The 25732-nt window shown below is 35.5% G+C and overlaps 2 protein-coding genes across 2 annotated transcripts in view; one reads left to right on the top strand and one right to left on the bottom strand.

Moving 5' to 3' along the window:
- The window catches only part of ADAD1 (adenosine deaminase domain containing 1), an 84947-nt gene that overhangs the window by 6229 nt on the left and 52986 nt on the right, over positions 1–25732 (bottom strand). The window lies entirely within an intron of this gene.
- On the top strand, positions 18966–23637 carry IL2 (interleukin 2). Its single transcript, XM_077770900.1, has 4 exons — positions 18966–19112; positions 19202–19261; positions 21387–21533; positions 23527–23637. The coding sequence occupies exons 1-4, from the start codon at positions 18966–18968 to the stop codon at positions 23635–23637; spliced, it is 465 nt and encodes a 154-aa protein (XP_077627026.1).

The following is a 25732-nucleotide window of genomic DNA, read 5'->3' as shown; positions in this document are numbered from 1 at the left end:
TACAAAAACAATTCTATTTAAAATCGTATCAAAAAGAATTACTTAGGAATAAACTTAACCAAAGAGGTGAACGACTTATACACTGAAAACTACAAAACACTGGTAAAAGAAATTAAAGAAGACACAAATAAATGGAAACATATGCCAATCACAGATTGGAAAATAATAATATTTAATATCCATACTCTATAGATTCCATGTTATCTTCATCAAAATTCCAATGACATTTTTCACATTAAAAAATTTTAAATGTTTTATTATTTTTTTTTGAGAGAGAGAGATCAGGGGAGGGGCAGAGAGAGAGGGAGATACAGAGTTTCAAGTAGGCTCCAGGCTCTGAGCAGTCACCATAGAGCCCAATGGGGAGCTTGAACCCACAAACCGTGAGATCATGACCTGAGCCAAAGTCAGAAGCTTAACAGACTGAGCCATCCAGGTGCCTCAACAGTTTTTACATTTTTACAGAAATAGAAAAAATATCCTAAAACTCATTTGGAACCACTGAGGTTCCCAAACAACCAAGACAATCTTGAGAAAGAAAAACAAAGCTAAAGTCATTATATTTCCTGATTTCAAAATATATTACAAATCTACAGCAATTAAAACAGTATGATATTGACATAAAGATAGACATATAGACCAATGGAACAGAATAGATAGCCAAGAAATAAACACATGCATATAAAGTTAATTATTTTCAGCAAAAATGCCAATAATATACAGTGGGAAAAGGATAATCTTTTAAACAAACTGTGTAGGGAAAACTGGATATCCACATGGAAAAGAATGAAACTAGACCCTTATCTTATGCCATACACAAAAACTGATTCTAAATGGCTTAAAGAATTAAATGTAAGACATGAAACTATAAGAGCACCTGGGTGGCTGAGTCAGTTAAGCTCCTAACTCTTGATTTTGGCTCAGGTCATAACCTCACAGTTGGTGAGTTCAAGCCCTGAGTCAGGCTCCACACTGACAGCTCAGAGCCTACTTAGGATTCTCTTTCCCTCTCTCTCTGACCCTCCCTCACTTGTGCACATGCATGCACTCTCTCTCTCTCTCAAAATAAATAAACTTTAAGAAAAAAACATGAAACTGTAAAGCTCCTAGGAGAAAATATAAGGAAAAATCTTCTTGATACTGGTCTTAGCAATGATTTCTTAGATATGATACCAACAGCACAGTCAACAAAACCAAAAATCGACAAATGGGACTACATCAAAATTAAACAACATTTGCACAAAAAGAATGATAAACAGAATAAATGACAATCTACAGAATGGTAAAAAATATTTGCAAACTATATATATGATAAGGAATTAATATCTGAAATACATTAAAGAACTCCTATAATTCAATAGCCAAAATCAGCATTAAATAACCTAATTAAGAAATGAGCATAGGGCTTGAATAGACATTTTTCCAGAGAAGACATACAAATGACCAACATATATGTGAAAAGAAGCTCAACATAACTAATTATTAGGGAAATGCAAATCAAAAGTACAATGATATATTACCTCACACTTGCTAGAATGGCTTATTATTTTTTTAAAAAAATCCAAAAGATAACAACTATTGGTAAGAATGTGGAGATGGTAAGAATGTGGAAATGTAAAATGGTGCAGCAGCTGGTTTTCAAAAAATTAAAAATGGAACTATCACATGATATAGCAATTCCACTTCTGAGTATACTCAAAAGAACTGAAATCAGGATCTCATAGAGATATATGTATTCCTATTTCATTGCAGCATTGTTCACCATAGCCAAGACATGGAAACAACCTAAATACCCATCACTGAATAAATGGATAAAGGAGTATTATTCAATAGCCTTAAAAAAGGATATCTGCCATATGCAATAACATTGAAAAACTTGGAGGACATTTTGCTAATTGAAATAAGCCAGTCATAGAGAGGAGATAAATACCGCATTATTCCATTTATGTGAGGTATCTAAAATAGTTCAACTTATAGAAACAGAGAGTAGAATGGTGGTTGCCTGGGTCTGGGAGACAGGGGAAATGGGAGGCTGTTGAATTAGTATAGCATTTCATATGTGCAAGATAAATAAGCTCTAGGGATCTGCTGTAAGATACAGTGCCCAAAATTGTTAACAGGGCATATCTCATATTAAGTGTTATTACTACAAAAAGCAGGAAGAGTACAAGATAGATACGTTTATTGCCTTAATTGTGGTGATCATTTCATGAGTATGTCTATGTCCAAACTCATCAAATTATATACATTAAATATGTGCATTTTCTGTGTATCAATTATACCTCAGTAAAATTGTGGGAGAAAACAGTTAATAAGAATCTAAAAGCATTTGAATTCTTAGAAATTAGGTTTAGATATTGTTGAGCCATCTCTTTAGTGTGGTTAATCATAAAAACTGAAAAAAAAATTCCAACTTAATGAAGTGTTTGTCCACGAAATATCTCTCATGATGTAAGATTTTGAGGTACACACATATTGCTGAAAGAATTAAAACATAATGGTTGTTTCTATTACTGCTCACTCATAGAATATCTAAATCTCTCTTATATACCATGGGTTTGTGGTTTTATCTTTGTTTTTCTACCATAGATCTTATACTGACATAAAACTGGAGAGAGCTGCTTTTTCTCAGAAAGTGATTCTCTCAGAAGATGAACATTTGAATAGAAGCAATTGGGAACAATTGAGTAGGGGGGATCCAAGCTCACTGATGCCAGTTTTCCCTCTAAACTTTCTTATTGTCTATCTGGAGACGCAGAAAAAATATCTTATTGGATAATTTGGATTAATAGTAAATTTGGAGACAGTGGGAGGTCAATAATTTTGCACTAACTTTAATAAATTTCATGTAAAACCTACTCTGTTTCTACTTATTGATTTATTTATGGCTTGGATAGAAATTTTAAGCCCAATATATATTGCCAAGCAAACACTGAAAGCCAGTGGAATGGTTATGGGGTGGCTATTTGAAAGAATGTTAAAGATTTTAGTATGGCTATTTTCTTGCTAAAATTCTGCAAAAACTGCAGACACTTTGATGGAAAAGTAAATGACAAAAAGATTGGTTTGCCCCTATTTGATGAAATGGAGAGAACACTTCAACTACTCCACAGAAATGGGAACATGGAAAACGAGATTTTTCTCTGCAATTTTCATTCTTTTGTGTGACTGAAAGCACAAATTTCAGTGCACATAACAGACAATATGAAAATATTAATACAACCTTCAACTAATAAACATTATTTTCTTTCATCCATAAATCCACTCTTACCATCTTGGCATTCATGTTTTACAAAATTAAAGGTATTTGTAATATTATTTAAATGGTAAAGTACATAAATCCAAGAAGAAATAGGTATGAAAAAACAAACCCAAGAAGAAATATCACAAATGGGGTGACTAAGTTTTCCTTTGATTGTTATCTTCTCAGTGGGGAAAAAGAAATAGTCTTTCACTCAGCTATCTGATTTAAGATAACTCTTCAGTTCTTTTTGGCCAGAAAATTAGCAATACGTACATTAATAGTGCAATGTTTCAGAATAAACTACATATCATACTAAATAATTATAGCAATTAGGAAATACAAACTTATCCCAGTAAAAATACACATCATATTTTTCTCAAAATATATAGCATAATCTCAAAGAGAACATCATAAAAGCATGTCATTTTACTAGTAGTAGTATTAAGATGGAAATTTTCTATGGAAAGGTCAACTTTTCATTTCAGATTATATATAAATATTAAAAAAACAGGGAAAGAAGTTAATATGGCAGAGCAACATGGAGACCCTGAGCTTGTCTCATCCCTGAAAGACAGCTAGATCAGCACCAAACCATTTTAAACACCTAAGAAATTGATGTGAGAATTAACACAACAATCTGAATATCTTGAGCCACAGAACTCACCAGGTACACAGTGTGGAGAGGTGAACTGAGGGAGAAAAAAGCCACAGAGGGTAGGGAAACGTTTTTTGGGGAGAGGGCCAAGAGAGAAAGAAAGGGGGAAAGTGCAACACATTGGGATTGTGCAAGAAAAGCACTCCCCTAAAAGTAGCTGGAGAGAGAGAGTGAAAACACTCGCAGGGGACTGAACAAGAAATTTGTTCCCCAAAACCATTGACAGGCAGAGAGGAGAGGGTTTCAATAGCATCAGGATTCTATAAACAGTGGAGCACAGAGTCTAAAGTTTCAGAGCTCAGTGTCTGGCGGTGCTCTGGTGAGGAAGCAGGGGGAGTTCCCAGGAGTTGACAGCAAGGTCTGAGGATTCCGTGTGCCACACAGAGAAAAGTAGTTCCCCTGCTTGGAGTGCATTTGGTAGGGGCCATGGACCTCCCCAGGCGGACCCCAGAGAGCAGCGACATTTGCTGGTATTGGGACAAAGATGCCAGAGGTTGGTGAAACCTGGTGCTGGCTGTATGTTGTGATTTGCCATAATTTCTGAACATCTGCTGCTGTGTTATCACACAAACATTTTCTAGGGCAAACCAGCACCTGGCTATTGCTCAGCAAGACCCACCCCCAGAAAGTTGGTGCAGGTCCAAGCCTCAGGGGTCTCCGAAGCAGGGGGTTTTGAACACAACCCTATCTGAGATAAAACTCTGCAGAGAGGTGCTGTCTGATAGGTGGACAGCTTGGGCATGGACAGGGTAGAGGTGAGGAGTGGAAGGATGCCTGAGACAAAGGAATGGGGCTAGATCACAGGTTGGTGAGAGCGCCAAGTTCCTGTACCAGAGACTAGGGACCTGGGTGAAGCCATTTCCACCTCTCCCGCATACAAGCATGCTCATGCACATGAACGCACAACACAATGATCCACCCCAGTAAGCTAAGCAGCACCACCTACTGGAAAACAGAGCCATTACACTAAACCCCACCCAACTATACCCTACAAACACATCCCCTAGAAGACCAGCACAAGTCACTCTACCTGCTTAGTGTAAGGCTTAATTATTTCAGTTCTAGGTATATAACTATTATATATATCCAAATGGGATATAACTTCATTTGGGTTGCATTCTGTTTGCAGGGTCATTTATTTGTTTTCTTTGCTTGTTTTTAAATTATTTTCTTTTTCTTTCTTTTCTTTCTCTTTGTCAGTTACAAAAAGAGAAAAATTACTTTTACTTTTACTTTATTTTTTATATTTTTTATTCTATTTCATTTATTTTATTTTATCCTATTTTATTATATAATATTTTTTATTTTTAAAATTCTTTTTTTACCTTTTTCCCCCATTTGCTCTATTCTATCAAGCTTCTTTCAACAGCTGACCAAAACACATCTAAGATCTAGCATCCCATAATTTATTTTTTTATTTGTTTTTAATTCTTTATTTTATATTTCACTAGTTTTTTCTTCTTCCCCAATGATAAAACAAAGGAACTCACCCCAAAAGAAAGAATAGGAAGAAATGACAGCCAGAGGCTTAATCAACACAGATATAAGCAAGATGTCTGAGCTAGAATTAAGAACCACAGTAATAGGAATACTAGCCAGGGTTGAAAAATGCATAGAATCCCTTTCTGCGTAGATAAAATAAATAAAATCTAGTCAGGATGAAATTTAAAATGCTATAACTACATGCAATCTCGAATAGATGCCACGATGGCAAGGATGGATGAAGCAGAGCAGTGGATTCAGCAATATAGAAGATAAAAGAATAAAAAGAAACAAATGCAAAAGATCATGATATAAGACTTAAGAGAATCATAGAGGATTTCCATAAGATGGAGAGAAATAAAAAGGGGTAGAGGGTTGATGTAAGCAAATTGTGGTGGAAAACTTTCCTAATCTGGGGAAGGACACAGACATCAAAATCCAAGAAGTACAGAGAATTCCCATTAGATTCAACAAACCCATTAACCATATACCAATGATGATGAGATATTGTCCGAGAAAGCACATTCCAAGGACACCACACACTGACCATCACCAAGTCATATCATAGTCAAATTCATAAAATACACAGACAAGGAAAGAATTTTGAAAACAGCAAGGGAAAAAAAGTCCTTAACCCATAAGGGAAGACAGATCAGGTTCTCAGCAGACCTATCCACAGAAACATGGCAGGCCAGAAAGGAGTGGCAGGATATATCCAATATGCTGAATTGGAAAAATATGCAGCTGAGGATTCTTTATCCAGCAAGGCTGTCATTCAAAACAGAAGGAGAAATAAAGAGTTTCCCAGATAAACAAAAACTAAAGGAGTCCTGCAAGAATTTTAAGGGAGACTCTCTGAGTGGAGAAAAGAGACAACAAAACAAAACAATAAAAGACCAAAAGCAACAAAGACTAGAAAGAACCAGAGAACATCACCAGAAACACAAACTATAGGCAACACAATAGCACTAAATTAATATCTTTCAGTACTCACTCTAAATGTCAATGGATTAGGAATGTGTGAATGACTTAGTGAGTTAAGCGTCCGACTCTTGATCTCGGCTCAGGTCATGATCTCATAGTTTTTTGAGTTGGAGCCCCACATTGGGCTCTGTGATGACAGTGTGAAGCCTGATTGGGATTCTCTCTCTCCTTTCTCTCTGCCCCTCCCCACTCGTGCTTGCCCTCTCTCTCTCTCAAAAAAACAAACATTAAAAAAAACCCCAAAAAGTCAACAGACTAAACGCTTCAATCAAAAGACACAGAGTATCCCAATGGATAAGAAAATGAGACACATCTATATGCTGCTTACAAGGGACTCATTTTAGACCTAAAGACACCTTCAGATTGAAAGTAAGGGGATGGAGAACCAACCATTATGCTAATGATCTTCAAAAGAAAGCTGGAGTAGCTATACAGATATTAAACTATATTTTAAAATAAAGACTGTAACAAGAAATGAAGAAGGACATTATATCATAATTAAGGTGTCTATTCATCAAGATCTAACAATTGTAAATATTTATACCCCCAAAGTGAAACACCCAAATATATAAATCAATTAATCACAAACATAAAGAAATTCACTGATAATAATACCATAATAGTAGGGGGCTTCAACACCCCACTTAAAGTAATGGACAGATCAACTAAGCAGAAAATCAACAAGGAAACAAGGGCTTTGAAGAACACTCTGGACCGAATGGACTTAACCGATATATTCAGATATTTCATCCCAAAGCAGCAGAACACACATCCTTCTCAAGTGAACATGGAACGTTCTCCAGAATAGAACACATACTGGATCACAAATCAGCCCTTCACAAGTACAAAAAGATCAAGATCAGACCTAACACAACCCTATGAAACTTGAAATCAACCACAAGAAAAAATTAGTAAAGACCATGAATACCTGGAGATAAAATAACATCCTACTAAAGAAATAATGGGTTAATCAATAAATTAAAGAGGAAATTAAAAAGTACATAGAAACCAATGGAAATGAAAACACAACAGTAAAAAACCTCTGGGATGCAGCAAAGGCGGTCATAAGAAGAAAATACATAGCAATCCAGGCCTTCCTAAAGAAGGAAGAAAGGTCTCAGATACACAATCCAAACTTATACCTTAAAAAGCTGGAAAAAGAACAGCAAATAAAACCCAAGAGCAGCAGAAGAAGGGAAATAATAAAGATTAGACCAGAAATCAATGATATCGAAATAAAACAGTAGAATAGATCAGTGAAACCAGGAGCTGATTCTTTGCAAGAATTAACAAAATTGATAAAACTCTAGCCAGTTTGGTCAAAAAGAAAAATGAAAAGACCCAAATAAATAAAATCACAAACGAAAGAGATCAGAATCAATACCACAGAAATACCAACAATAATGAGAGAATATTATGAGAAATTATACGCCAACAAATAGGGCAATCTGGAAGAATTAGACAAATTCCTAGAAACATATAAACTACCAAAACTGAAACAGGAAGAAATAGACAATTTTAACAGACCCATAACCAGTATAGAAATTGAATCAGTAATCAAAAATCTCCCAAGAAACAAGAGTTCAGGACCAGATGGCTTCCCAGGGGAATTCTACCAAACATGTAAGGAAGAGTTAACACCTATTCTTTTGAAGCTATTCCAAAAAATGGAAATGGAAGAAAAACTCATTTTATGAGGTCAGCATTACCTTGATTGCAAAACCAGACAAGGACTCCACTGAAAAGGAGAACTAGAGACCAATTTTCCTGATGAACATGGATGCAAAAATTCTCATCAAGATTCTAGCGAACTGGATACAACAATACATTAAAAGGACTATTCACCACAATCAAGTGGGATTTATTCCTGGGATGCAGGGCTGGCTCAATATTCACAAATCAATCAATGTGATACATCGCATAAATGAAAGACAGGATAAGAACCACATAGTCCTCCTCTCAATAGATGCAGAAGAAGCGTTTGACAAAATACAGCATCCTTTCTTGATAAAAACCCTCAAAGAAAGTAGGGATAGAAGAATCATACCTCAAGATCATAAAGGTCATATACTAAAGACTGACAGCTAATATCACCTTTAATGGAGAAAAACTGAAAGCTTTCTCCCTAAGGTCAAAAACGCAACAGAGATGTTCATTCTCACCACTGTTATCTAACATAGTGTTGGAAGTACTAGCCTCAGCAATCAGACAACACAAAGAAATGAAAGTCATCCAAATTAGCAAGGAGAAGGCCAAATTTCATCTTCACAGATTACATGATACTTTATGTGGAAAACCCAAAAGATTCCACCAAAAAACTGCTAGAACTGATACACAAATTCAACAGTCACAGGATACAAAATCAATGTACAGAAATTGGTTGCATTCCAATATACCAGTAATGAAGCAGCAGAAAGAGAAATCAAGGAATCAATACCATTTACAATTACATTGAAACCATAAAATACCTAGGCATAAACCTAACCAAAGAGGTGAAAAAATCTATAAACTGAAAACTATACAAAACCTATGAAAGAAACTGAAGACACACAAAAAAGTAAAAACATTCCATGCTCATGAGTTGGAAGAGCAAGTATTGTTAAAATGTCAGTACTGCCCAAAGCAATCTACATATTCAATGCAATCCCTATCAAAATAACACCAGCATTCTACACAGAGCTAGAACAAACAATCCTGAAATTTGTATGGAACCAGAAAAGACCCCAAAGAGCCAAAGTCATCCTGAAAAAGAAAACCAAAGCTTGAGCCATCACAATTCTGGACTTCAAGCTGTATTACAAAGCTGTGATATTCAAAACAGTATAGTACTGGCACAAAACAGACACATAGATCAGAACAGAGAACCCAGAAGTGGACATACAAACATACAGCCAACTAATCTTTGATAAAGCAGGAAAGAGTATCCAGTGGAAAAAAGACAGTCTCTTCAGCAAATGGTGTTGGGAAAACTGGACAGCGACATGCAGAAAAATGAACCTGGACCACTTTATTACACCATACTCACAAAAAAACCTCAAAAGGGATGAAAGACCTAAATGTAAGGCAGGAAGCCATCAAAATCCTAGAGAAGAAAACAGGTAACAACCTCTCTGACCTCAACTGCAGCAACTTCTTATTTAACATGTCTCCAGTGGCAAGGGAAACAAAAGCAAAAATGAACTACTGGGACTTCATCAAGATAAAAGCTTCTGCAGAGCAGAGGAAACAATCAGCAAAACTAAAAGGCAACTGACAGAATGGGAGAAGATATCTGCAAACGACATATCAGATAAAGGGTTAGTATCCAAAACCTATAAAGAATTTATCAAACTCAACCCCCCCCCCAAATAATCCACTGAAGAAATAAGCAAAATACATGAATAGACACTTTTCCAAATAAGATACCCCGAGGCTAACAAATAAAAAAATCCTCAACATCGCTCATCATCAGTGAAATACGAATCAAAATCACAATATGGTATCAACTCACACCAGTCAGAATAGCTAAAATTAACAACTCAGGCAACAACAGATGTTGGTGAGGATGTGGAAAAAGAGGAACCCTTTTGCACTGCTGGTGGGAAAGCAATAGGCAAAACAAATAAAATCCCTGCCTTCATAGAGTATATATTAATGTGGGAAGACTCAGACAATTAAAGAATAAATAATATTATGCAGTGTAATTAGAAGGTGACAATAAGCTATGGGGAGCGGGGAAGCAGGGAAGGGAGGTAGCTAGTTCTTGAGAGGTCGATACTAATAAGGTGATCAGAAAAAGTCTCTCAAAGAAAAACATTTGAGCAAAGAATTGAAGAAGGTGAAGAATAAGTCAAGTGCATATTGGAGTAGACAGTATTTGAGGCAGAACAGCAAATGCAATAGCCTTGAGGCTGTCATGTGCTGTTTGATTCAAGGAGCAGTAAGGAAGCCAGTGTGAACTGGAGGTAAAAGAGTAATGAGAGATCCCATTATTGAGGTCAGATGAGAGGGGCCTTGTAAGCCAATTAATGACTTTGGCTTTTACTTTTGGGGATATGGGAAGCCACTTGAAGATCCTGATAAGCATGACATAAATTGATTTATATTTTAAAACGATCATTCTATCTCCTGTGTGAAAAGAAGCTTTTAGTGGAACAAGAACTGGAAGGAACACAATTTAGGGAAATGATTGAAATATTAAAACAAATGTTGAAAATGCCTTAGACTAGAATGATAGAGATAGCTATGGTTAGAAGTGCTTGATTAAAGATAAATTCTGAAGATAGAACCAGTAAGATTTTTTGACAGATTGAATATGGTGTAAAAAGGAAAGAAAGAAAACAAAGATGATTACATAGATTTTTGTTTTGAGCAGTTAGTAGACTATGGAATTCCTAATAATGAGTGACAGGGAAGGCCTGTGGAACCATCTTTTCTGGAACCATTGCCATCTTTTTACAGTATTTGTTGGTACAGTTATTTATGTTAAATGTATTTTTTAAACATTCAAAGACACTGAAGTGTTGAAGCATACTACTTTACTTTGTTATTCAAAGAAAAATCATTACTCTTCAGTGTTTGGGACTTAATTTGGTGATGATAATTGGCAGCAAGAGTAGTGATTGAATGCCATGTGGTATCTTTTACTATTTAAATGACAATTTAAAATTTTAATCTATTGATTTATTCTTAATTGTAACAATACAGTTGTTTTATAAATAGTGGTTATTTATTCAATTCTTGGAGATAAATATAGTTTCATATGGGCACATTATTTCAGTACAGCCACAAACCAAAAGCATACTGCATACGTTTCAACCACAATTATGAAACTAGTGAAACAAAGTAACAACTTTGAGATATAATCTACACACTAAGTGTACAATTCATTGGTTTTTAGTATATTCATGAAGGCAACTATTACTATCTAATTTTAGAACATATTCATTACCCCAAAAAGAAACTCCATACCCATTAGCGCTCACTTTCTATTCTCCCTTATCTCACCTATGGAAACCAAGAAATTACTTTCTGCCATGATGGGTCTGCTTTTTCTGGACATTTTATATAAGTGGGATCATACAAGCAACTTCTTGAAATTTGCATTATGTTTTCAAGGTTCACCTGTATTGTAGAATGGATCAGTACTTCAGTATTTTTACTGCCAAATAATATTCCATTGTATGGATATGCCACACTTTGTTAATCCACTTTTTGGCTATTTTAATGAATGTTGGTACTAACATTTGTTTACAAGCTTTTGGATAGTTTTTCATTTCTCTTGGGCATATATCTAAGAGTGGAATTGCTGGGTCATATGGTACTCCAAGTTTAATATTTAAAAAAACCTACCAAATTGCTTTCCAAAGAAGCTGCACCATTATTTTACATGGTCACTACCAATACATTATGGTTATATTTCTTCACATCCTTGTCAATATTTGCTATTGTCTTTATTATTTTAGTTATCTTAATGGGGATGGAGTGGAACCTCATTATGATCTTGGGGTTTTTTTCCGTATTAATGATACTGGACTCCTTTTCATGTGCTTTTAGGTCATGTGTACATATTTTTTGGAGAAATGTCTATTCAAATCATTTGTCCATTTTTAAATGAGTTATTTGCCTTTTTATTTTTGAGTTTATTTACTTTTTTTTGTTGCTTTTACTTTTAGTGGCATATTTAAGAAAACTTGACTAATTCAAAGTCAAGAATATTTACTTCTATGCTTCATTCTATAAGTTTTGTTATTTTAGGTCTAAAATTTGGGTCTATGATTAATTTTTGGTTAATGTTTGTATATCATATGAAGTAGGGGTCCAGCTTCATTCTTTTGAAAATAGATATGCAGTTGTTCCAGCACCAGCTATTGAAAAGACTATTCTTTGTCTATTGAACTATCTTGGCACCCTTGCCAAAAACCAACTGACCATAAACTAAAGGGTTTATTTCTAGACTCTAAATTCTATTCCATTAATCTATGCCTATTCTTTTTTTTTTTTTAATAGTTTATTGTCAAATTAGTTTCTCTATATGTCTATTCTTATGCCAGTAGAAGCCGGCCAATTGTACCCTTACCAATTAACTACCCAACCATCCTTTGCATTCACATTATATTCTCTTTCCTACTAAAATGTAAAATTTTGTTGTCTAGGGATAGCTATTTATTTTTGTACTCCCATAGCACATGTTGTTGTTCAACAATGTACCTTAAATTTGTAGTCAAAAACCCCAAATACCAAATAGGATTGTCTAAAAAAGAACACAGCCTAATGTACTCAGACACTGTAGTTAAATGTATATACAGTTGACCCTTAAGCAACACTATTTTGAACTGCACAGGTCCACTTATATAAAGATTTTTAAAATAAACACAGTTTAATACTGTAAAGGTATTTTACCTTCCTTATGATTTTCTTAACAACACTGTCTTTTCTCTAGCTTATTTTATTGTAAGAATATGGTATGTAACACATATAGAGAATATATACTAATGGACTATTTAGGTTATCATTAAGGTTTCCAGTCAATGGCAGGCTATTAGTTAAATTTGGGGGGAATAAAAATTATACATGGGTTTTCAACTGTGCAGAGGCCAGTGCCTCTAACCCCCACATTGTTCAAAGGTCAACTGTAATGAGAAACCCAAAATAACAGTGGCTTAAACAAGATATACTTGTTTCTCTTCTACATAAGTCGGGAACTAGGAAATCAAAGATGATTTGGCAGCTACATGAAATATTCAGTATCACAGCTCTCAGCTTTAACATCCCTAGAGTACGGTCCCCTGTCCTTAAGGATGGAAGAGTTACTAGAGCTCTAGCCACTATAGCTACATGGCCACACTTCATTTCAAAGGGAAAGTAGGAAATATGGTCTTGATGAGGAATAGCCATATATCTAGCTAAAATTCAGGATTCTTCTTCTAAGCAGGAAGGAAGAATGTATATTAGGATGAAATTAGCATTTTCTACAACATAAATAACAGAATAGCTTTTCAAAACCCCTTTGAGTATGAAAAAAGTGAGGGATTTAGGAAACTCCAAAGTGACTCAGTGTCTTGTAGCTGCCCCTATAGGACTGGACTGAGATGAGCCAGAAATGGATGTGGCACTGTTCTTCCTTTAGTTAGGCTCTGGAGCCCTAGCCAATGGAGACCCTTATGTGGTTCTATTCTTACCAGTGGGGTGTGGCACTTGAATTCCTTAGGAAACAGTTCCACACAATCTAAATCTAAATTAGGCTATATTCTTTAAAAAAAAAATTATCATTTAGTGTTAAAAACAAGACAACAGGCCCAAAATAAAGTCAGTTATGCTAAGCCCCACCTCACTAAACCAAGAGTTAATTATAGCTTCATTTCTCCCAGGAATAGAATCTTAAACCAGTAATCTGGAATTGTCTGATCCACACCAGATAATCTACCTGATGGACCAGTGCCATCCCTAGAAGAAAGCAGCCTTGTAATAAGCAACCCCTTTTATTTTGTGTAGTGTAACTTTCTTGTTCTTGCTCCCTCTGGATATCAAAGCCTTTCATTTTGTACAACTTCTCCGAGCTCCCTTCTATCTGCCAGATGAGATGCTGTCCTATTCAAGTAGATTTTTGCTCAAATATACTCTCATATTTTAAAATACGCCTCAGTTTATCTTTTAACATTATGAATAATGGATTGTCAATGAACGATACACCCAAAGCTACTGTAGAAGAGGAAAGAACAAATGATTAACAGAGAGCTTAGAAACAAAGTTAGGCAGGAAAAGCCATTAGATGAAGATAAATATAAATAATTTATTTTTACAAGATTTTAATGAAAGCACTTATCTTGGAAGAGGATAAAGCCAATATTTATGTGTAAGTTGCAAGGCTTAATTTTTAATGTACAAAGAAAATAAAGTCCTTAGTGAAATATATATAACCAGAAAGTTTTCTTTACCTGTCTTGCCATAAGAGGAGATAAATGGGTATGAAAGTGCTTTATAAATTTGAAATGCCTTGCAAATCTATTGCTATTACCGTCAGATTATCCTGTTCTACTTCAGGTAACTGCTGTGTGACTTAACATTTACACAAAAAGTAAAGTTCCAAAAGTTTTGAAGATAATCCCATTATCATTACATTTAGACAATAAGGTGCCTCTTGGTTGCCAAATGCAGACAAATGCCTAGTGTGATACTCTCATGTTAGCCTTCAAACACTGTACTCTGAAAAGTCCAGTTCAACTTAAATTCACAGTGGATGCAATCACTTTCTTTCTTCAGATGTGGGAGGATTTTTAGGAAACATCAAGTGCTCTGGTGCTTTTAAAAGACCCCAGAGAGAAATGAAAAACATGGGTAAAACCTAGCTTCTGTAGCTGTGTGAATTCAGCTGTTCTAATTTCTTAGAAATCCTAAAACTTCTCAGACAAGGTGTTGGGTAGGCGAAGGTGGATGATACCTTGCCTGACTCATCAGCTATCATTGATAGAGTGAAATGAGATGGAACAGTAATTCAGCTTTCTCTGTGTAGCCTAATGTACCTAGAATTTGGCATCTCACTATTTTACACCGGAAATATGTTAAATCATTAAGGGCCAGGAAGTCTCGGGGTTTTGCTCTGACTTCACCACTAACTTAAGAAAGTGATCTTGGGCAAGTCGCCTAACCTGTACAAAATCAAATTTCTTATCAGTAAAGTGTGACTCAATGGGATAATGAATTTGAAAATCCTCTGCAAAATTAAAAGTACCATGGAAATAATTCTTCCATCCCAAAAGGATGGAACATCCTTTTATGAACATCACTGAAATTTACCACATGGAAGAGCACACGACTTAACTGTGATTCACAGAGAGATTTACAGAGGTAGTATCACGTCGTGGAGGACTATAGGTCTGATAAGGAAAAGACTAAGCACCAACCTATGCCTAGCGAAATTCAGGTTCTCATGGGAAACACAGAGCTCATAGCTAAATATTCTCTGGGTGGTATGGAGAGTATTCAATAATATGTCCTAATTTGAAAGGGAGATAACTGGATCTTGAAAAGCCGAGAGGCTTGTACAGAAACTAACAAGAGATGGTTAATACGGGCATCAAGCTCCCGTCCAAATTAAAGTTTCACAAAGTGATGGGAAAGGGTGAGAAAGAAAAAATTCTTGCAGGAAATGGAGTCCTTGAAAGTCAGCTTTGCTGGATGGACAGTGTGCTCAACTGACTGCCCAATCTCTTTGGTAGGCAGCTTCAGGGATTGGGGCTTCCCCTCCCTTTTTTTTTTTTTTTTAAGTTTATTCATTTACTGAGAGAGAAGGAGAGAGCGAGCAAGGAGGGGCAGAGAGAGAGGACAGAAAAAGAATCCCAAGCAGGTTCTGGGTTGTCAGCAGAGAGCCCAATGTGGGGCTTGAACTCACCAAGTGTGAGATCATGACCTGAGCCAAAATCAAGAGTCAGATGCTTAACCAATTTAAGCACCCTTGAGGCTTCCCATTTTAAAGAACTTGGGCTACTCTGGAGTCTAAGAGGCTGAGTCACAAACAATGCTAAGCAATGAAAATAGCTTATTGAATAGTAGAATTTTATTTTCAAAGGGGAAGTAGGGGGTGTGACGCATGCAGCAACTAGCAGTCTACTACTGACTTTACCACCACTGTAGCCAGAAAAGCCAGCTGATGTGTCAGACATGTTAAAAAGTGAAAGTATGTCACAGTGTATGGTAGCTTTATCCCCAGACATTTCAAGAAAGAAATTATAAGACCAACTTCTATAATGGTGTCTGTTATGTGTTAATAGGGATAAGCTGGGGGCTTAAGAAGCAGTTTTCTACAGGGTCCCATAAATGTAGCATATATTGACCCATTCTCTAATGGAAATAGCTGGAGAAATAGAAATATCAAAACTATGAGAACATCAAAAGCCTCATTGGAAAAGCCCCCACACAGAAAAATGTGTGGGCCTGAATTCTTCCATTCTGGAAGGGTAAAGGCCTGAGTTGATGATGCTGGGATGAAACACCCAAGTCTTTAGAGAAGCAAAACAAGTATAATAAAGTTGACACACAGATCATTAAATAGCCTTTCCCTTAGAACTAATGCTCACTTTGTGGTTTTGATTTGAGAGGTACAGAGAGACACTTTGCATTTTTTAGTAATAAAAAGATAAGATCATGATCATTTGTCTCTAACTTGTCTCTAATGTTTTCTAAAAGATCACTGATCACTAATCTGGCTTTTCCTTCATTTTTTTCCACCTGAGGAACTATAATGCTTATTTTTAAATGTTATTAAGATGTTTTGTATTTTTCAGAATGCTTCCTACTGTGTAAATAGTCCTAAACCATTTTTCTCTGTTTTGTAGGTACAAATGCTCCTAAGAATAGTTAACCTTTCTTGCCCACCACCTTCTTCCTAATCCTAAATTTACATATCTATAAACATGTTGTCAAAATCCAGTTTCAAATCATGTTCCTTCTTCAAAATTCTTTATATCCACCTCTCTTGAAGCAGCAATTTTTACCTTTTACCTAGGATTACAGTGGCCTGTGTACATGTCTTCCCTATGGCACATCAGGTTCCTTAAGAAAGAAAACAAGTGTGAAGAGTGGGTTACAGAGTCAGAATATTCCGGTTTAAAATCCTTGCTCTGCCCGTGACTGGCAGTCAGTGCTTCATGACCTATAATAAATTAGTTAACATATCTGAGATTCAGTTTTCTTATTTGCAAAACAGGAATTATTCCTTCACAGGTTTGTTGTTAGGCTTAAACTAGGCTATGTGTATTTACATTTTTCTTTCTTCTTCCTTTCTATATACCTGAGGTGCTAGATAAATGTCTTTTTAAAGACTAGACACATAACGAATTAGTAAAACTGGAGGAGTCACAAGCAACTCTTTGAGGAAGGATTTTCTCAGTTATCTCCAATGTACATCAGAACTTTATGCCTCTACCATGCCTCTACTGAGGCAGTTAGTACATTACACTGAGGACACATTAACACATATCCTAAGTATCCTACCCATTCTACCGACTTTAAAACATTGATCTGATCTTTTTTCAAAACTATCATTGTTACACTCATAGTGTCCTAGCTGCTGTAGTGGAGAAATCTAAATCTATTAGAGAGGTGCAAACATAACAAGTAGAAACTTAAGGATTGGTTTACATACAGCACATATAAAGTCTATTATAAAACTAGCATCAATGCCCTTGGATGCAAACCCTTGTCTGAATATTTGTTTGTCATGAGTTGTTTGTAGTACTTTATTCATTTTTTCATAAAAGGTGCTCCAAAATTGTAATGGATACCCCTTCTTAGTAACTTCTGTTGATTCAATTCTGGCCTCTGTATAGTAAGAATCATCTTGGAATAAATGAGCCTTGATATCCCTGCTCTGTGGACAGCTCTGATCCCACAAGGTACATGCACACACAAACACCTCTACCCCATGACCCACCACAGCCTCCTGGGCTATTTTACTACCATGCCTTTCTTAGCCCCAGCCACACTACTGAGACCAGGATAGGTACATCTCATACTTGCCAGATCATACTATCTTTCTCCTAAAGAATGTACAAATAATGTCCAGAAATTTCAGTTAGTGGCTTTCTAGATACAAAATAAACTTGGGGATCCCTATTATTCTCATTTTCTGCTTTATAGTTAAAGAAATGTAAGCAATCAGTTCAATAAAAAGAGAGAGACATGAAATGGACATAAAGGGAAGGAAAAGATCTAATAGCTCAGGTGGCCCCTGAGACCAAGAGGAAGAAAAAGCATCCTCGATTCTGGTGACATTTCAACTCACTTTACATCTGCTTGATGCCCAGCAAAAAACATAAAGCAGCAAAAATATATTTGTCCCAACCCCCCTCCCCAAAACTAGCATTAGTACTCTTGCATGCAGACCCTTTCCTGAGTATTTATTGGTTGAACATTATACCTATTAAAAAATGTGCAACAGATATTAGGAGATTAAAACAGATATAAGAAACATTAAAACTAAGACAGCACCTAAAGCTCAATGAGCATTTTATGTATTGTAGTCTTAATATTTCCCTAGCTGATTGTTTAAGAAGTAATCTATCACATATGCATTAGCACAGTCATTGTGTAGATCAAAAGGTAAAACCATCCTGAACAGGAAACCAATATTCTTCCTGTTTAATCAACAAATCTAAAAATTTATTCTTTGCAACTATTTACTCTTGTCCACCACACCACGGTGCTTCACATGTTCAACACAGTTTTATGACGAAGAGAAAATTTTCATGAGCCACTTTTGTATCCCCACCCCCTTAAAGAAAGAGGGAGGAAAAATTGTTTCACACAGAAGGCGTTAGTTGTATGAATTACAACTACCACCTAAGTGTGGGCTAAGGTAACCAAGAGGGATTTTACCTACATCCATTCAGTCAGTTTATGGGGGTTTAAAGAAATTCCAAAGAGTCATCAGAAGAGGAAAAATAAAGGTAATGCTTTTTGCCACACAGGTAGAATCTTTGAAAATATGTGTAATATGTAAAACATTTTGACACCCCCATAATATTTTTCCAGAATTAACAGTATAAATTGCTTCTCTTGTTCAAGAGCTTCCTATCAGCCTCTCTAACCACTACTCACAGTAACCTCAACTCCTGCCACAAAATGTACAAAATTCAACTCCTGTCTTGCATCGCACTGACTCTTGTACTCGTTGCAAACAGTGCACCTGCTTCAAGCTCTACAAAGGAAACACAGCAACAGCTGGAGCAATTACTGCTGGATTTACGGTTGCTTTTGAATGGAGTTAATGTAAGTATATTTCCTTTCTTACCAAAATTATTACATATGTTTCTGTACTGGAGATCATTTTTTAATGAAACTATATTATGCTTTCTCAGAATCATGAGAACCCCAAACTCTCCAGGATGCTCACATTTAAATTTTACATGCCCAAGAAGGTAAGTACAACTTCCTATGTTCAATTTATGTCTTAATAAAATTCAAAACAATATGAAAATCTGCATGATGATTAGTTTAGTAGCATCTCATCTAAGGAAAAGAAATTAACTTCAATATTTTTTAAACCAGTTTGGTAATGAAGCTTCTGTAAAATAGCTTTGCCTATATATTTTTTTATGTGTATTTGTGTTTTGGGAGAGAGGTGGTGGGAAGAGGACAAGAATATTATTCCCAGTTTATTGCTGAGACAGTTTAAAAAGATTATGTTGACTTTTACTGAAAAATGTAAAACTTGAATTATCAAAATTCATTTCAGAGAAGTCTATTTTAAAAAATCCTTTATTGTTTTAGGAAAGATTGCTAAGGGTCTACCTTTGAGCAGCAGCAGAGCAGTGACCAATAGCATAGTCTCTAGAGCCAGATTATCTGAACTGAAATCCCAGCTCTGCCATGTCTTAGCTTTTGTGACCTTGGGCAAATTATCTACTCTGTGACTCAGTTTATCTACTTATGGTGAATGATAATTATATGTACTTCATATAGTTTTGTGGAGATTAGTGAATAGGTGTAAAGTATTCAGAACAGTGTCTGAAATAGAGTAAATAACATATAAGCATTAGCTATTGGTAATAGTAAAAACAAAATTCTCCTTGGGGAGTTATAAAGTGAAAATCTGGACTTAATACATCTTTTATGCCAATAGACCTAGAGACTTAGGATACTATATAATTTGGTTTCCAAGATTCAAAACTTTTTAAAGGTCATAGTATGCTTCAAACTTCAACTCTTCTGAAAGATGAAAATAACTTAGAGATGCTTCTCCAAATTAATCAGAGCCGCATAACTAGAGCAACATAAAGACACTAGATTGGTTTTTTGAGTGAAATAGCTCCAAGTTGCTCATGCCAAAAACTTTAAGCAATGAATTTGTAGTAGCAAGTTGAAAGGGCAGTGGATGGAAATGTCATAAAATGTGTGTGGTGTAGTCCTCTCTCTCTTTAAAGATTGTTAGAAAGATAAAATGAAATTATGTGCATAATTTAGAAGGTGGTGAAATTCTTTGAAATCTAACAGTTTCTAAATGACAACTCAAAATCTATTTGAAACCCAAAGTAATGTGATAAGTTCATTTGTCCATTTTACTACCATTCTATGTTTGCAAAAAAAATTTTTAAGAAGGTATAAAAACACTTAATTCAAAAGATGCTGTGTTAATGCTATAAACAAACAAACAAAAGAAATAAAATTTAATCTTGGTTTCACCTAGTCACGTTACCTTGGGAAAACACTTAAATTCTGAGATTTAGTTTCTGTATTTGTAAAATGGAAATAACAAAGCTGCACTGCTATCTCAAAAAGTGATTGTGAGACTTAAATGAGTTTGGGAGAAGGCACTTTAAAATTATAATGTACCACAAAAATGTGAAATACTTTCATTACAATAGACTACGTGAGTGGATGGGTGGGTGTATATGTGTGAGTTAGGAGCGCCACCCAAAAGTCCTTCAAATATTCTAACCTTTTATTTGGTTGGGACACATTTCTTTTTTAAAAATGCATCTTAATTTCATGTATTTATTATAAAAAAATAAAAAATTAACGCAGTTATATGACTTGCTGTATTGAGAATCTTTACTATATAGTTACAACTGCCTAATCTATAAAATGCTGGGACTAGGACAGCATATCCAAGAGCTCCTCTGTCCTTTAACATTCTAAGATTCTCAACTCTTAGATTATTAAACATTAGGATCAAATAATGTGATCTCATACTTCTGTGTTGTGACTACTCTGGTTCTAATAATTTCTACACAGACTGGGAAAGAATTCTGCCTATATCTGTGATTTGCATTTGGGTGCAGAAACACTGACTTATGGCAAGGCCAAATTAAACTGAAGTTAATGACTCATTATTTACTAAAAGTTAAGGCTAAACATGGGTAGTTGAACTAAAGGTTTTCAAGTCTTATAATGTAAGCTATATTGGTTCATCTTGACAGTAAGATGCTGAGAGCAGGGATAATAGTAAGAACTATACTACCAGTCTTAATAAATTTGAGATTAATTTCTGATTCTGACCTTTAGGAAAAACTTATCCAATAATTATTTTTATTATTATTCAAGGCCACAGAATTGACACACCTTCAGTGTCTAGTAGAAGAACTCAAACCTCTGGAGGAAGTGCTATATTTAGCTCAAAGCAAAAACTTTCACTTGAGACACATCAAGGAATTAATGAGCAATATCAATGTAACAGTTCTGAAACTAAAGGTAAGGCATTACTGTATTTGCTCTCCTGAAAATAAAATAAATGGAAGGACATTTTAAAGTGATATAATAGTTTTGTTATTTGTGAAGTAGTCATGCATTTTAAGACCACCATGAACATGAACCATTTTTATGTTAGATGATACATTGTGGAGCTAGGAAGTAAAAGCTAGAGGGTTTCTGCCTACCATCCACTCAGCAACAAGTCCCTACCCTGGCACTCTTTCACCTCTCTCACATTTTTTTTAACTTCTCACATTAACATAAAACTGTGAGTGGGAGAAGACAATTGAATTTCACAAAACCAAGACGGGTTTTGTAACATATTTTTAAATTCTTTTAGATTATTTTTTCAGAAGAGCCAACACTGATTACCTGAAAGGCTTTTAAAATGGGGTTTCCTTATTATTTGGTGTAAGAACTGAGAGATTTATCTAAAAAAATGGTAACCACTAAAATGACTGATGGACTAGAGAATTAACTTTATTTAGAAGTAATACTTTCAAGAACTTAAGTATTTTTAAATGTACAGGAAATATTAAATATATAAGGGACTTGGGATATGTAGAGATTCATGGCTCTCTTTTCTCATCTGCCAAAAATACAAGCTTAATAAGTTAACAGCATAATTTTAATTACAGTAGAACCAGGTTTCTAAAATTATGTAACTCTAGTTGTTTCCAAATAAGTGTCATTGTATTAGTAGACTGTTTCCAACTAATTAAAAAAAATACATTGATATCAATGTCATGTAGACACTGACAGACATCTATGTCAAGAGGTTTGCTCTAAAATTTTTGACCATCAGGGGCGCCTGGATGGCTCAGTTAGTTAAGCATCCAGCTTCGGCTCAGGTCATGATCTAGTGGTTTGTGGGTTGGAGCCCCGCGTCAGGCTCTGTGCTAACAGCTAGATCAGAGTCTGGAGCCTACTTCAGATTCTGTATCTCCCTCTCTCTCTGACCCTCCCCTGCTCACGCTGCCTCTCTCTCAGAAATAAAATATTTTTAAAAAATTCAAAAAATAAAAACTTTGACCATCAGAAAACTGATTCTAAATTCTTGATGTAGAATTAATATAAAATTATGTGAAAGTCAGGAAATGTATTTCAAAAGCCATCTATTGTTAAAAATTCAAACCTTCCCAAGAGAGGGGGTTTAATATTTAAATAATTATATGTAAGAAGACACATAACACTGCACCCATTTATTTAAAGGAAATATTTATCATACTTGATTTATGTTTCCAGGATAGGAATTACCTCAATTGGAAAAAGACCTTTTATCTTCCTATATTTCAAAATATTTTCTCAGCTAGAAACAGAGTTGAAATAGCTCCTATCAGCAGAGGAGGTTAATTACTAAAGAGTCAGTCTATAGAACAAAATTTCTATGTTTAGATTTTCCTATGTTGGGAAACTCACCTGCATTGATACTAAGATGGAATGGAAGTCGGTATGAGTATTTATGAAAATGTTCTTCACACAAATTTTCCCTTACTCTGGACTGGCTCTATCTTGCTTTGGGGAACTATAAGGAGATTCACTAAAGTTAAGAGAAGACTTATGGTTTGAAAAAGTATAATGTGCATATGACTGCATACATGTAAGCTACACTTAGATATGGATACAGACATATGCCCACAGGAAAAGAGGTTTAACAACTGTCTTTTGCATGCAGCATTTAATAAAATATTTGTCTAGAACTGCTTTTATTTAAAATGTGCACTTTTACACAATTCAGGAAAACAAATTCTTGTATTCACTGAGATTGACAGAATTGACAAATGAAGAAAATCCTAGTTTATATGTTACTATCAGTTGGTATCGTAACACAATTTTTTGGTATGCCATTTTGACCATCTCAAGAAAATGTGAATGATTAATATGTTTAACATACTTGAAAATAAAGGCCATAAGCCTATAAGATTTCAATGGAGAATGACGATGTATAAGGGAAAGTACCTTGATCTAAACAAATTAAATTTTTCTCTTACAGGGATCTGAAACAAGATTCACATGTGAATATGATGATGAGACAGCAAACATTGTAGAATTTCTGAATAAATGGATTACCTTTTGTCAAAGCATCTTCTCAACACTGAGTTGATAATTAAGTGCCTCCTATTTAAAATGTATCAGGCTATTTATTTAAAATATTTAAAATTTATATTTATTTTTTGATGTATGGTTTCCTACCTTTTGTAATTATTATTCCTATTCTTATAATAAATATGGATCTTTTAAGATTCTTTTTGTAAGCCCTAGGGGCTCTAAAAATTCACTTAAATTATTTATCCCAAAGTATTTATTTTTATATTGAATTGTTACATATAATGTCTATGTAGATCAATTAATAAAAGTATTTAATAAAAATACTATAAGCTCAGTCATTTATTATCCTGGGAACAGCACAAAGTAAAATATTTCTGAATTACTCCTGTGAACTCATAAAATGTTTAAGATGTTTATAAGAGTCACTCTTCCCTTGGAAAAGAGGTATGTGGAATAGGGAAATGGGCTTCTTAAAAGTTCTTGTTTTCTCCTTTCCCAAGCTAGTTAGATCCTTAGTTCTAGTCTGTGAAAACCTTATCAAATTACCTACATGCTGTAGTTAAGATGCCAAATACATTGAAACTCTTCATACAATTGGTGTGCCTCTCTGTTCTCTAACGTCTTACAACTTGCACTCTGCCCTCAGGAGGCTCACCTGTATGGCATATATCAAAGGTCTCCCCTGCCCTCTGGCTTTTCATTGGGTCCTGCCACTGGGAGCTCTGGTAGGTTGTCTGAGTGACAGAAGAGATTCCCTAACTTTCCAAGTGAAGTAACCTCTCAACCTAAGAACCCAGTTTCTCTCAAGACTTTTTTTCCTTCTAGGTTCTGCTAACTTTTCCACCCACTCTTCTCTTCAGCCCTAGGGGCAGTTAACACTTCTACCACCACTAGATCCAGGGTACTGCATTATCTCTTGCAGCCTCCCCTATACCATGACCATAGCTTGGTAAACGTCTCTATTAGATCCTCCTTGACTTATTCTGATAAGCCACCTCTTTCCTGGCTCAAAGACAGTAATTATACCAGAAACAGCTCCAAGAAATAGACTATCAAAATGGGATCTGGGGCACAGGGTTCATTAGGAACACAATAGTCTGTGAGATGCACTAACATCCTGATTATTCAAATTATCAACGGCAGCACAGCATGAAATACAGATGAAGGGCAAGGTGTGAGATCAAATGGCCATGGCTTTTAATTGCTAGATTAGCAACAGTTATAAAAATTATGATTACTACCTAGATTCTTCTGACGGTCTCAAAGAGGAGTTTAAAACAACATCATAAGTATACAATTTAAAACATGCATGGATAACCAGAAGTCCTTGTTGGCAGTTTTGAAGGAGTCCCTCATCCCTGTAGTCACAGATATCTATAACAGAGGACAAATCCAAGAGCCTGATGTAAGGTCTGCAAAGATATAGTGCCAATTAAAAGTTTAAGCCTTCCAGGGGCGCCTGGGTGGCTCAGTTGATTAAGCAACTGACTCTTGAATTCACAGTTCGTGAGTTCCAGCCCTGTGTTGGGCTCTGCACTGACAGTGGGGAGCTTGCTTGGAGTTCTCTCTCCCTCTCTCTCTGCCCCTACCCTACTCATGCTCTCTTTCTCAAAATAAATAAACTTAAAAAATTTTTAGAAAGTTTAAATCTTATGGGTTTCTTACATTAAGAATGGATAAATGAGACCCAGAGATACGGGATGTGGACATTTTGCCAGACACAGAGGCTGAGAATTTTAAACATCCTATTGGCAAAGACAACTCCTTTTCTTTAATAGTATCCTTTCTGAGGAAAGATCATTCCTCTGCATAAAAACCTTCCAATGTCTCAGAACTTCAGGGAAATTTTCCTCAGACCTCACTTCTACCACCTTTAATTGCCTCTAGGCCTAAAATAAAGATCTCAACATTGCTGGGGCAGTGAGATAAAAAGTGTTTAGACCAACAGGGGTAAAGTTAAGTCATGTTTGGGCTGATTAAGTTAGAGGAATGCAATTTCCCCTGGGATTTAGAATTTAATGAGAACTTGCAAATGGCATTAATAGGTGGTTAAGTAAATTTTTGGACTCCACAGTGGCCTTTTGAAGTCATGCTTCCCTGGAGAAGAAAGAGTCCAAAGAACCAGGGAAACGGAAATACTGGAATGGACC

This window comes from Crocuta crocuta, unplaced genomic scaffold, assembly GCF_008692635.1.
Source record: "Crocuta crocuta isolate KB4526 unplaced genomic scaffold, BGI_CrCroc_1.0 scaffold331, whole genome shotgun sequence".
Taxonomy (NCBI): Eukaryota; Metazoa; Chordata; class Mammalia; order Carnivora; family Hyaenidae; genus Crocuta; species Crocuta crocuta.
Note: the sequence above shows the minus strand (reverse complement) of the source record. Positions and strands in the feature narration are given on the sequence as shown.

Bases quoted from the DNA above. Each gene is read 5' to 3' on its own strand.
- IL2 (XM_077770900.1), top strand. From the start codon at position 18,966: ATGTACAAAATTCAACTCCTGTCTTGCATCGCACTGACTCTTGTACTC. The intron at 19,262-21,386 runs GTAAGTACAACT...TTATTATTCAAG, and splicing joins AATTTTACATGCCCAAGAAG to GCCACAGAATTGACACACCT. The intron at 21,534-23,526 runs GTAAGGCATTAC...TTTCTCTTACAG, and splicing joins TAACAGTTCTGAAACTAAAG to GGATCTGAAACAAGATTCAC.